At 41.2% G+C, this 13,614-nt stretch overlaps 1 protein-coding gene and 1 non-coding gene across 3 annotated transcripts; one reads left to right on the top strand and one right to left on the bottom strand.

The window, feature by feature from the left end:
• Positions 1 to 5,481: 5,481 nt before the first annotated feature.
• On the top strand, positions 5,482 to 12,838 carry LOC101476842 (uncharacterized). Of its 2 annotated transcripts, none has more exons than XM_024803552.2 (6): positions 5,482 to 7,079; positions 7,188 to 7,652; positions 7,943 to 8,071; positions 10,035 to 10,235; positions 10,499 to 10,625; positions 10,775 to 12,838. In XM_024803552.2, the coding sequence occupies exons 2-6, from the start codon at positions 7,361 to 7,363 to the stop codon at positions 10,881 to 10,883; spliced, it is 858 nt and encodes a 285-aa protein (XP_024659320.2). In that variant the 5' UTR covers positions 5,482 to 7,079; positions 7,188 to 7,360; the 3' UTR covers positions 10,884 to 12,838. The 2 variants fall into 2 exon arrangements, with proteins under 2 accessions (XP_024659320.2, XP_076743406.1); XM_076887291.1 differs by having other exon boundaries at positions 7,165 to 7,652.
• trnai-uau (transfer RNA isoleucine (anticodon UAU)) lies at positions 8,399 to 8,492 on the bottom strand. Its single transcript has 2 exons — positions 8,455 to 8,492; positions 8,399 to 8,434 (listed from the first exon to the last, which is right to left on the bottom strand). It is a non-coding gene; the product is annotated as a tRNA-Ile (tRNA).
• Positions 12,839 to 13,614: the final 776 nt, after the last annotated feature.

The raw sequence follows: 13,614 nt of genomic DNA, 5'->3' as shown, positions 1-13,614 counted from the left end.
TAAGATGTGATGCCAAAGTCGTGGTAAATTATGGCCCATAATCAAATGTCAGAGTGGGCCAGTGCCTCCCTAGCTCCCCCCTTTAGCCCTGCCCCTGTTACCAAAACACTAGATCAGCGGTCCCCAACCCCCGGGCCTCAGACCGGTACCGGTCCGTGAGTCGTTTGGTACCGGGCTGCGAGAGTTGAGGCTCAGGTGTGAAATGTATGGTTTTCAGGGTTTTTATCGGTTTTCAGCGTTAATTTGTTATCGTTTTTATCGTTAACTCGGTTTTCCTGGGTCTTTTCACGTGTGTTATGAATAAATCTTATTTTTTTCGGTACCGGTACTAATTTTATTTTGTTGTATTTATCCGCGACACCTTAAAGGCCGGTCCGTGAAAATACTGTCGGGCATAAACAGGTCCGTGGCGCAAAAAAGGTTGGAGACCGCTGCACTAGATCAATTAAACTGTTGATTTGGTGACTGTGCTAAATAGCAAGATCACCAAATTATTCAAGGTTTATCTTCAGGAGAACACATTAAATTTGAAGTTTAAGTTCATGGTAAATGTGGAACTCATCATGGATCTAGAGAAAAGCTAAATGGGCTGTATGGCCTGTATTTGTATAGCGCTTTACTAGTCCCTAAGGACCCCAAAGCGCTTTACACAACCTATCATCCACCCATTCACACACACATTCACACACTGGTGATGGCAAGCTACATTGTAGCCACAGCCACACTGGGGCGCACTGACAGAGGCGAGGCTGCCGGACACTAAGGCTAACCAACCAATAGACCGACACTGTCACTCCTCATATCATATAATCCAGCCTTATCCTTTCAGATACACCAGATGAACAGATCCCACAAAATACTTCTTACTCTTTTTTATCTTTCCTACTGCAACCAAGTGGAAGCATCTACTTAGAACTGTTGAATGTCCATGTTCATTGCACATCTCAAATCCAACATGTCAGCCATGCTTTCATGTTAAAATGAGATATTTGTCTTGTTTAACAGCGTCTGCGGGCCATTTGCACACAACTGACTGCAGATGTGTAGACAAGTCAATCCACCTCGGGGTGGGGGGTGACGTCTGAGGGCGGGACAGCGTGGTAACCAAAGCTTGTGATTTGTTACAGAGATTTATCGCCGCTGTTATATGTTCGAGCTATAACAATGAGGTGCTGCATGGTTTTAATCTCTGAACGTCACTGCTGAGGGATGCCGCACATAGATTTGGAGAGATGCCTTGTTACGCAACCCTCTCGTTCCACCAGACGATTTACAGCGGCGCTATGAGTGTGAGCATAAGTTGCGTGTCTGTGATATAGTGTCTTCGATGCAGAACAGGATCCATCCTCGCTCGCCTGTCGCTGCAGCCGCAGACATCGTTTTTCACATCAGACCTGCATGGCTGGCAGCGTGCCTGACACCCTCTCTCATGCCCTCCTTTCTCTCTGTCTCTCTCTCTCTGTCTTTCCTCCCTCATTTTCACCCTCCTCTCACATCCCTTTATATTTCTCTCCTCCCTCACTTACTTTACACAAACACACCGCACCTCCTTCATCTGAGTGTTGCAGAGATCTCGCCTGTCTGCCACCAACCTCCCAAAAAGAAAAGGTGGGGGCTGGTGGGTGACTGATGGCCCATTTTTGTGACATCATTGCTGCCACTCGCCTTCAGTCAGCATGCTCAAGACCGTGATGAGAACCAACTGCTGTGACCGTGAGAGCGTGTGTATTCAAATTCTCTTCCCATTAGTCAGTGTGAGAGTCCAGCTGCGAGCTGCTGCACAGGAAACGGTTCTTAGCATGGTTTTTCATTCAGACAAAGAGAAGAGGAACATCCGCACATTGACTCACTCCTGCTATAATATGAAATGATGGCAAATAGTTTCTGGGTCTTTTTTTTTCTAGGAAGCTTTGTTTTGGTCTTCATAAGTACAGAAATACACACACACACACACTAATCCAGGCATGACGCAACCCTCTAAGCAACTCTACGTCATCCTCAGTGACGTCCTCTGGGAGGGAGCAGGCCAGTCCATCACACTGAATACTAAAGGATAAAGTGTTTGCTACAATAATCTCCATTACAATACAATGATGGCACAGCTGACACACACACACACACACACACATATATATATATATATATATATATATATATATATGTATATACTGTCCTGTTTAACTGCTTTGAACTACCACAGTGTTATTACAGTGATAGTTTAAGTTGATTTATGTGCCACCTCTGTCTGTCTGTTATGCAACAGTCCTCTGCCAGGGCCGGTAATTACAGAGGACTGTTCTAGCACTATGGAAAGAGTTACTCTGGTTTTTCTTGCTAATGTCTGTGTTGAGCCTTTTACTAATTATAGTGTTCTTTACTATACTCTTGCTGCTTTGAAACATTTAAGCCATGCTACTTTGGAAATAAATACCTGCCGCTTACTCCGTAGCTGTCGTGATTGTCCTTTTGTCAAACTGAATCTTTGTTTGTTTGTTTGTTTTTTAGATTTGCAGTAATCCATTTTTATTTGGACACTTGGGGGCAGGATAACAAGCTGATCAGTGCACAAAGCTAATGCATTACTAGCACTGATCAGCTGCCTGCATTGGAAAACCTGTCAGTCAATATGGTGGTGGCTCTAATCTCAAGGATGATTTCTTACAATATATATAGAAGAAGGGAAAGTGCCTGTAGTGGACAAAATGGGTTTTTTTCTTGTTTTTTTTTAAACAAAAAATATCCTTTGTATTGCTGTAACCTGAGTTAACATGGCAGACTGATTTCCTTTTGGAGCCAGCTTCCTGTGGGACCTTGAGGAACTGCAGTTCCTAGAGGAACTCGTGTTGGCTTCATCGTTAAGCTCCAAAGGTTGCCCCTGGGTTTCTACTGATTAGCTATTGACAAATCGTGACTAGCCTCTGCTCCATAGTAATGCATTAGAGTGGAGACAGTGTGAGAGTTAAAATGGAAAGAGAGTGCAAAAAGCAGTCCATTCTGACTGATACCAGGCAAGCCATGAACATTTGTTGAAACAGAAAGTTGGAGTAGCAAAGATGAGAATCTGGAAATTAGTTTCGCATGAAAGTCACTCATTTTTAGGTCTATTTTTGGTCTCCAGTTTTGAGAAAATTATTTCGCTTTTTAGCACCTAAATGGTCCGCTGTGCCCAATAGCTAGCTGCTCATGTTTAAGACCTGGCAGGAGATGCTTTCATCTCCAGATAATACCTGAAAGACCTACTTTGAAGCATTTAGGGTCCAATTATTTAACATTTGCGCTTTGACTGCAACACGACTGTCAAGTGACACACGAGGAGTTTTGGTTGTTGTATAATGAAGCTCATTAACCATCAATGAGTCTGTGTATCCTTCTCTGGATGACTAATACCCTGACAGGTGGTGCTCACACACGCTTTACTGTTACTTGATCTGTGTGTATCTCCCTTACACACACATGCACACACAGAGCAAAAAGTCAATTGAGAAGGTAGGTAAGTGCGTGTGTGTAAAGTGGATAAAAGGTAAGTCTGACCAAATGAAAGAAGAAAAAGGAAACACTGTGCATAAAGGTCCTGTGAAATGAAAGAGGAGGTGGAGGGATGGATATATAGAGGCTTGCAAGTGCCGAACCAGTGACGTCAAGCTGTAAACTAAAGACTTAATCCTCTGTGAGCCTGTCCAGCTCCTTGTTCTATCCTGACATCTAGTGGTCAAATCACAGAACAACATTCAGAGGATGAGCTCCATCATTTGGTAAGTAATATAATGTATTGTTGTGTGTTGCTGTTTATTCAGGCAAAGCCTGGTGACCCAAATAGCTTCCCGAGTGTCAACTAAGAAAAACAAGTAAATGATGACGCCTTATCCCACCGCAAAGCGGGAAGTGAAAATGAGATCATGCAGAAGGTTTATGAGAAAACCCTTTATGGCTTTAACCTTTTAACCTTACTAGAGTGCTTACATGGAGTGATTCGGTGGGTGGAGTTCGCTGCAATTTCCAGTGTGTGGGGATCATTTGTCACCAACTGCATCACGTGCTACAACCCTGGTCTACATATCACCGTTGATGAACAGCGAACTTATCAGTCTTTGCTCGATCACTGTGGGTGGACTTGTCATCAAAGCGTAGGTGTTGCATGATGTCTTGGAAGCGGTTTCGTGCCATAGTTCCAATTATCTGTGGGTTTCCCAGGTTTGCTGACCAGCAGTCATTTAGAGATGGAACCCTGTTAACCCCCCGCAAGATGACAATTGCAATAAATGCCATTAGTTCAGGGAGGTCCATGAACCAATGAACATGCTCCGTGCACCACTCAGCAGGCCATTTGTAAATATGTGTACAAATGGTTGGTTTTTTGTACTGTTTTTATCAATAAATCTCAGCAACAAAGGACATACACCCATGTGTGTTGATTTCTCCCTAAGATGGCAAACTGAAACACTCCAAGTTGGTGACTTTTGGAGATTTATTTCCCTGGATGATTGAGAATGCATCAAGACGAACACAAAAGGAAGTTCACAGCTTTTAGCAGCTCGCCCACCCCCTCATCCACACACCCCCACTCCCCTCCCTCCAGAATTCCCAGGTAACAACCTAATTTACATATGAATGACTAGCCAATTTAGCTTCCACTTGGCTGAAGCTAAAGCTTAGCTAAAAGCCTACCAGCCATTTGGCTGCTCTCCGGGTTTTAAAGGTAGAAAAGCCAAATGGCTGCTCTCCGGGAGTTTATAAGAATGGCAGCTGGAAAAAAAAAAATCTATGTGCGCTACTACAAACAACGCCTGTAATCTTGATGTTTATGTCCACATTGAGACCTGAGCTTCTTAACAATGTCTCCGTCCTCTCATCCGCAAACCAGTCATGACACATGGCTGCCACTCCCCGAGCCTGGTTCTGCTGGAGGCTTCTTCCTGTTAAAAGGGAGTTTTTCATTCCCACTGTCATTTGACTGCCGGAGTTTTCTCTGTATTATTGTAGAGTCTTTACCTTACAATATAAACCATCTTGAGATGACTGCTGCTGTGATTGGTGCAATATAAATAATGTTGAATTGTACTGGAAATCAAATTTTCAGGTCATTTAATAAAATGACCTATTGCCTTAAAGCTGCACTGATTGAATACTTTTATAATAAAAATGTGATTTATATGACATTGAATGTTTCAAATTCAAATGTTTCTTTCAGATTTTGATGATGACCAAATCTAAGCTAAAAGGAGATTGATTGATAACGGACTTCCATGGTAGGGAATGGCAACTTCAAATGAATGCTTGTGTTTATCTGTCCTGCGTCAAAGTCAGCTGGCGGATGCTGTACATGAGCTCATGGCTCAGCTGCCACCCTTCTATGCATCAACACGGCAAATCAAGCCTGCCAATGTTTGCTGTGCATCTGCAAGCTGCTTTGCAACCCACCTCCACCCCAGCTTCTCCTTTTTCATGCTTTTCATAAGACTTGTATTGTGGCAGTTGAGTAATTTCATGACACAGTTAAGTGGTGCAGATTCAAAACACACACAAAAGCATATGCATTGCTTATGTATGTTTGTTGCCTGAATAGCATCAAAAACGTTAGATAGCGTAGGTTAGATTACTAGAAATTATAGGTGTTCTGCTGCCGTATTGCTAGCTGACAGCCAAGGAGCTGGTGTACTTTATTACATACCTAATGTAATAAAGTACACCTCATAATGAGTTCCTGCTCGAACTGGGCTTCATCATTTGTTTACAGCACAACAGGACTCCAGAGCTAGTCAGAAGGATGTTAACGATCAATGGCCAGTGGAAGCCTATATTTACTTAGAATAGTATCATAAAATGATGTAATTCAGCCCTTTTATTGGGTTGTAAATTCTGTTTCACTGTCACATTTACATTTTGGTAACAGCATGAAGCCCGAGAGAGGGGGATAGAGAGGGTGAGAAGGAGAGAGAGCAGGATGAAGATAGCAAAAGTAGCAAAAGCTCAAAAAGAAACCGATAAGAACAGACATGCAGTCAAAGATCTGATATTGTGATATCCTGTGCTGATTCTATACACTAAGGGAGAGGTTATATGAATTTCAAATTTTAATGCAAAAGCAACTCCATTACCAGTTTGCTTTCTGTGCACGTATATGGAGTGTGAGTGTTTTTGTGTTTGCTTGTTTATTGTTTTTTATGTCAGTACTGAATTGTGCTATTTTCGTGGCTTACAGAAAAATGAAACTGAAAAATGTTGTGCATGTTTCTCGTCTTATCTGCTTTACTACAAAACAACTGAGCCTTTGCCACAGGCTTGATAACTGAACTGTCCACCAGATTATAGCTGATCTGCTGCTATGTTGAGATGATGTACAGGTTCCTTCCTGTTAAAAGGCAGTTTTTCCTTCCCACTGTCACCAAATGCTTGCTCATAAGATAAGATAACCTTTATTAGTCCCACACGTGGGAAATTTGGATAGGAGAGCTTTTGATTGTTGGAGTTTTCTCTGTATTATTGTAGAGTCTTTACCTTACAATATTTAAACTTCCTTGGGTGTTTTAGCGCTGTAAAAACCAGAATTGAATTGAAAGAACTCTTAAATTGCCACACACAGGTCTGTTATAATGCGTTTTGTATGTGATAACAAAAGCAAATCTTTTAATGAGATTATTTTCATATTTACTTCAGTAAAATTATGATAAGTAAACTTTATTTACATTTATTCAAAGAAAGCCTAAAGTTTAAAATAAACACATATTAAAGCACTCTGGGGATGCAGCAAATGGAACCCTGACTTTTGGGGCAGGTAAATATACCTTCCAACTTCAGTGCATTGCATTTAAACGCTTAGTTTTCCAGTAATGTGGAGGAACAGTGCTTAGCTGGAATAGTTCCAGCAAGCCATTGCTTTTAGCCTCTGTTTCCATCTTCTAACATCTCTTATGATCACACTTTTCCTTTCAGCATATGACCTGCACATGCTCCAAGCTAGTGGCATTTGCATGGATTACGGACGTTTGGATCCTCATTTGTTTGTGCACACTGTTTACTTCATTTCAGCGGAGCTATCAGCCATGCTGACGTTTGTGCAAAGCTGCTATGAGCCCTCTGAGGTGAGAATGGACAGATGATGAAAATATTTCCATCTGATGAGTCTTTTTTTGAAACATTCAGAAGGTGGACTAATTCTTTTTACAGAAGAAATGTTTGTCTTCAAGCAGCTCTCCCCGATCTCTGAGAAAAACCAGAAGGGGAAGTCTGGAACCTAACCTTGCCACAGGCTGGCTTGAATTTGGATTAGGATCGTGGGTTTGAGCTGCGTTCTCTGTGGATTTTCTTTTGTTTTTACACCTCCATTGGTTTGAGGACTATATATTCAGATCTCTGTCCCAGGATGGAGAATCAAATCCTGGACATGGTGTCTGATCAGAATTTAGAGGAGCTTCCAAACATGGAGCCAGACGCAGGCGAGATGCAAAAGCCAGAGGAGGAGCAGCAGGACGAAGCTGACCCTGATCCCCAACCTGAATCTAGTCAGGAGACAATGCAGACGAGAAGCGGCCCTCCACCGCTGGCTGTCATTGAGTTCCGCATTCAGCAGCTTCAGAACCGCCGTTTCCTCCTGCAGAAGATGAGGGAATTTACCAAAAAGTCAGAGCAAAAGATGGACAGCGCTCCAAAGCAAAGTGAGTCAGATTAAAAAAACCCGACAGTTGGTGGTTGTTCCTATAAAAGGAAACCATTGTTAGGGTGCATGTTGACATATATTCATCAGCAGTTGACTTAAACAGCAACTTTACTTCATACACAAAAAGCTAAGAATCTAAAACTAGTGTGGCTGTAACTTACAGCCGATTCTGTGACTTGTGTTAGCTCATAAAACAAGCAATCTAATGCAGTAATCACTGAGTTAATGGACCAAGCAGCTTACTGTGCGTCAGTTTAACCTTTGGGGTACTTTGTGTGATGTCATCAGCAAACATCGAGGATGACGATGACAGCGAAGACGAGCTGGAGACCATTCAGAAAGAGCTGAATGTGCTGCTGCTTAAAAAGGAGGAGCTGTCGAAAGAGGAAGAGACTGCCACACCCACAGAAAACGGAGGTACGCTTAATTTCCACACTTTCTCATCTCACCTTTTTTGTTTTTGTTTTTTATTTAAAGCACCCTGAAATCAAATTTGAATATTAATGATCAAGAAACTGACACCAAAGCCTGTTGCTTGCCACTTTCAGTCATTATGCAAATGTACTGTTTATAAGGCTGGGAAACGTTTTCTCACTTGGATGACTGACGAAACGTCCCTCCCAGTGAAAACATTCGTTCCAGATGAACAGAATCAACTTTTTTGGGAGGCGGCCTTCAGCAATTTTTTTTAAATCCAATGTTATTTGCACAAAATCACAACAACCTTTGCCTGTCATAAGTTTGTGCTCCAGGTGAGGCTCGAACTCACAACCTCGGCATCACTCTGCAGGTTACTGTCTTATAAGTACCGCGCGCTGACCGATTGCGCCACTGGAGCCCCTGTAAGCTTTTCTTGAGGTATAGACTTGATGGCTTTCTGAAGGTCTTTCAACGCTTTTCTTTGGACATTGGCTGCTTTTTCATTCATTTTTAGCCCAGTTCTTTTTATTTGACCATTTCTATAAGAAAGAAGTCACTTAATACTAACACATCAAACATTCAAGTATAAAAAGACACCTAACTATAACAGACAACTTAGTACAGAACCAATTCAAAACAGGATCTTTAGGGACTTTGTTACTAGTACATAAGTCATTCCTATTACTTTACTTGAATCTGCAGAAAATAACAAAAAGCTTGGGCTATCTCTTTTGGTGTGCAGTGCGCATTTAAAAGATTTGAAACAACTGGAGATGTCTTCGACAAAAGAAGATGTGGCATGGGTAAAAACTATCCACAGGAAATGAACGGTAACTGGAAGAAACAGAAAAGAATTTGAGCCTGAGAGATAGATTTGACCCTTCACTTGATCAGAAAAAGAAGAGAAACAGGGAGAAAAGGCTGCGATATGGCAAATTACACAAGGACTGGACTGGAAATGAAAGCTATTGGGTGTTTTGGAGTGATGAATCTTTGAAGTCATCATAAATATTATTGAAGCAGCTTAGGATCATCTTGACAGAAAACAGAACAAAGAAGAGCTTTGAATTTCCTTCAAGAAACCTGGAGGACTATTCCTGAAGACTACTTAAAAAAATGAAATGAAAGCTGCTTAGAAGAAGGTTGTGCTGAAGAATAAAGGCACTCATGCCAAAGACTGACTTTCAAGCTCATTAAAATGAGCTCGCCATACTCTGTTTTTGCCTCATATACATGGTTATTTGCATGTTTCAGTAAATCATTGCTTTAATTTCCCATTTTGCAAAATATAAAGAAATTAGCGGTGGCTCAAGACTTTTGCACAGTATATTCAGAATTCCTTACATATTTATATCTTCAAAATTGGGTAACTCACAGGAAGCGAGAGGCACACGGATGTATAATTAGTACTGAAAACCACAGATGAAAAATGTTGGATTAAACTGTCCCTTTAGAAACGACTGCCCCTCCCCAAGCCTGGTTCTGCTGGACGTTTCTTCCTCTTAAAAGGGAGTTTTTTCTTCCCACTTTCATCAAAGTTCCTGCTCATAGAGGGTCATATGATTATTTTCTTTGTGTTATTTTAGGATCTTTACCTTACAATGTAAAGCGACTTGAGGCATATAAACAAAACTAAATTGAATGGATTTAAAAGTATGAAAACTTTCATACTGTTACCAGTTTATGAAGAAAATAATATTCTTTTCCCTTTTTGTGTCCGTCTGTGTTTAATATATAATGATACACTGTCAGATTTTCATGTTAAACATATTAAAATAATCAGTGAAAGTGATGTAAAGGTAATCTGAAATGGAGATAATGGCATTTTAGGGGAGGGGCTTCATAGAGTAATGCGTTCATGGCTGAAGTGAAATAGACAGAATGAGATTTTCTTTTAAACATGGCCCATTTAAAGCTAAAGTTTGAACTGCTTTTGTTTTATTCTTTTTTAATCACCAAGTTCATCAAGCAGACCCCAGTTTTTATAAAAATGAAACACCCTGGGGAGGGATCTACATGCTGCCGCCTGCAGAGGTGACCCAGGAGGAGAGCATAGAACCCGAAGACCCCGAAGACCCCGAAGACCCTGAAGAACCTGTAGAACCTGTAGAAACTGAACCTGAAATACCAATAGAAACACCAGAAGATGACATCGCTCCAGGTGTGTTACACTTTTCCTCTACGACACAAACTAGTGTTTATATATGTCGACACATGGTTCCCTCTTTCTTTGAATATTGTGTAACTTTTTGGACAGATATTGCTGCAATGAAATATTTCCTTGTATACTGAATGCATCTGTTTACTAGCTGTACTGTATGAACACGCCGACACCTGCATTTGAATAAAACCAGGGGGCTGTTTTTGGTTTTTAATTAAGCTCATTCCAGTTTTTCTCTCTTTTTGTTTCTTTCCCCGGCAAAGTTGAAACTCTGTGCAGAGACGCCGGGCTCACCCAGTGTCCGACCTGCAAAGAGCTCATCATCACACAAACCCAAAGGAAAGTGGGCGAGACAACTTGGTTAGCGTGCTGCTTGTGCTCCATGTTAGGGTACGTCTTCTACCTGACCAGGATGATGTCAAAAAATTCATTCATTAAGAACGCATGCACATGATACAAGGCACACTGTAGCACTAACTAATAGCACCAAAAACAGTCGCCTCAGAATGATCTGTGACCTTTCCTTCTCTTTCTAACAGCTGTGTTGGCGGCTGCTGTATAATCCCTTTCTGCATGAAAAACTTCAAGGACGTTCTTCACCAGTGTCCACACTGTCAGTCCACAATACACACCTTCAAGCCATTCTGACAACAAGATTACTGGAGTAACAACAATACAATCCTCACTTCCTGCACTTGAGAGACTTTTCCTGCGTCTTGGAGCTGCTTGGGTCCAAACATCCTTTGCTACCCTGCAGTATTGCTGTCAAACTTTGACCTGCGAGCTGGAATAATATGGGACTGTGCACAACACCTGGAGAACTTTAGAACTTTTTTTTGGCATTGATGCTACATCTGTACTGTCCAAAGGCTCAGGATAGCAGAGCTGCTGTAAATAGTTCCTCTCCCTCTGAAAATCTGCTCATAATTTAGTGAGATATAGCTAAAGGATGTATGTTATCTGCTTATTCTATCTTCCAGTAAGCAGATGCAAATAGTGGTATTCAAATATTACTCCCTTCAACAGTTTGACGGCTACATGTTTGTTCCTCTTAGCCAGAAATAACTTTGAGCAAACTCAAATCTAGGATCAAGATCTTCATGCTGCTATTTTTTGATCAATTATCTGACCGGTTTCCTTGATGAAGTGTATTTGTTGTACATACAGTTCTGTACAGATGCAAATGATTCACGCAGTGCCACAACAGCTTCACAAAATGCTGTTTGCTATGAGATAGTCACTCCAACTCAGTGACTGAATGATCTCCTATTACACCAGGCACTTGGTGATAGTAGGGAGGAAGAACCCTCTTTTATTGTGAAAAAGTATTTTCTCTGATTTCTTTTCTTTTTACACATATTTGTCACACAAGTAAATTTTAATAGTAGTCAAAAATAACCAGAATAATTACAAAATGCAATTTTTTTATGATTTCATTCAAAAAGGGAAAAGGGCTAACCCAACCAGGCTGGCACAATGTGAAAAACTGATTGCCCCCCAGTTTTTAAATCATAAATTAACTACATTTTAGCTGATTTCAGTTTGTCTAGCTACACTGGAGGGCAGCACGGTGGCTGCCCTATGACAGCTGGGATAGGCTCCAGCACCCCCAGCGACCCTGAAAAGGATAAGCAAAAGCGAATGGATGGATGGATCGCTACACTGGATCACCACTGGAAAAGTGGTGAACCTTCCAAGGAGGTTCATGATTGAAAAATGGAATCCACTGCTGAGCAAAACGGGGGGCAAAAGGCTTCATCAAATGTTTTGATGATCCCCACGACTTTTGATGAAAAATTCTCTGGCTTGATGAGACAGGATTGGAGTCCCATTACATCTGACGCAAAACCATCACGGCATTTCATAAAACACCAAACCAACAGTCAAACATGGAGGTGTTGTGTGATGGTCCGGGGCTGCTTTGCTGCTTTGGGACCTGGATGACTTGCTGTAAGTGACGGAACCATGAATTCTGCTCCCAGGAGAATATCCCTCCATTAGTTTGTGCCCTGAAGCCTAAGCAGACTTGGTTTATGCAGCAGGACAATCGTAAATAAACCAGTAAGTCCACCTCTGAATGGCTCCAATTACTAGTAAGGACTCAAATCCAACTGACAGACTTTATACAGATCATAAAGAGGACATTAATGTTCAAAAATGTTCAAATATGGCTGAATAACAACAACTGTTCAAAGAAGAGTGGGCCAAAATTCCTCCACAGCGATGTGAAAGATTCATTACTAGTGATTACAAATGCTTTACTGCAGTTCTTGGTGCCAAGGGTGGCACAACCAGTCATTAGGTTTAGAGGTAATACTTTTTCACACAGGGCCAGGAAGGTTTGGATAACTTTTTATACCTTAATAAATTAAATAATCTTCTAAAAACTGAACTTTCTATATAGTTGGGTTATCTTCCTTGAATATTAAAATCTGTTTTTATGATCTGGAGCATGAATTGTGAGAAATATACAAAAAATAATAATATCAGGAAGTAAAAATACTTTTTATTGACGACACTATATACAATACTGTATATTGATGAAGCTGACCATCCGTGTGTGTGTTCATAATTGTTACTCTTGATGCAAACAAATGCACTTTGAAATCATCCACTTTGATACACCTGTTCAACTGCTTGTTAAGATATAGGAGATTTAATCGGCCAATCACATTGCAGAAACCCAATTCATTTAGCCCAGGGGTCGGCAACTCTGGGCACGCAAAGGGTTAACACTGATGGCACGACCATATGTGCCCGATGATTTTTTTTTTTTTTTTAATTTCTGTAACAGTATAAACAATGAAAGGTGGAGGATTGACCAGTTGCTGGCAGATGTGTAAAAATGACTCAGTTGTTTGGTGGTGGCTATGGCGGAGCTTCCACAGAGGCCAGCAGGTGGATGAGGGAAAGGGGAGGCAGGAGGAGGAGTATCAGGTGAACTGAACTTCAGGTAAGAAGTTATGACCTGCAGTCTATCTGGGTCAGATATAAACCAAGTTTAGGTGTATAACTTGTACTGCGTGCTAGCTAGCATGATGGAGTTTATATACAGCTGGGTGGGTGCTTTGATGTTACTGATAGTGAACTTTATTTTATTCATAAGGTTAGTAGAGTTGCCAACCACCCCTTAAAAAACGGAATCGTCTCGTATTCAGAGAAAATATTACGCGTTTCGTATTTAGGTGAAAAGAAACACAGTTTGTCCCGGACTTCAGCTACAATGAAAAAGACACAAAGCTGGAGTTATTCTGTGTCTTTGCTGCACAGCTGCCTCTTCTACAGCTGTAAAGCTGCTGGTCATGATATTGGTTTGGATATGTGGTGAGAGGGAAACATGAGGATGAAACCAGGAGATGTTCTTACTGAACATCTCCGG

This window comes from Maylandia zebra, linkage group LG8, assembly GCF_041146795.1.
Source record: "Maylandia zebra isolate NMK-2024a linkage group LG8, Mzebra_GT3a, whole genome shotgun sequence".
In the NCBI taxonomy this organism is placed as follows: Eukaryota; Metazoa; Chordata; class Actinopteri; order Cichliformes; family Cichlidae; genus Maylandia; species Maylandia zebra.
The sequence above is the reverse complement of the archived record's forward strand: the minus strand, read 5'-3'. Positions and strand labels throughout refer to the sequence as shown.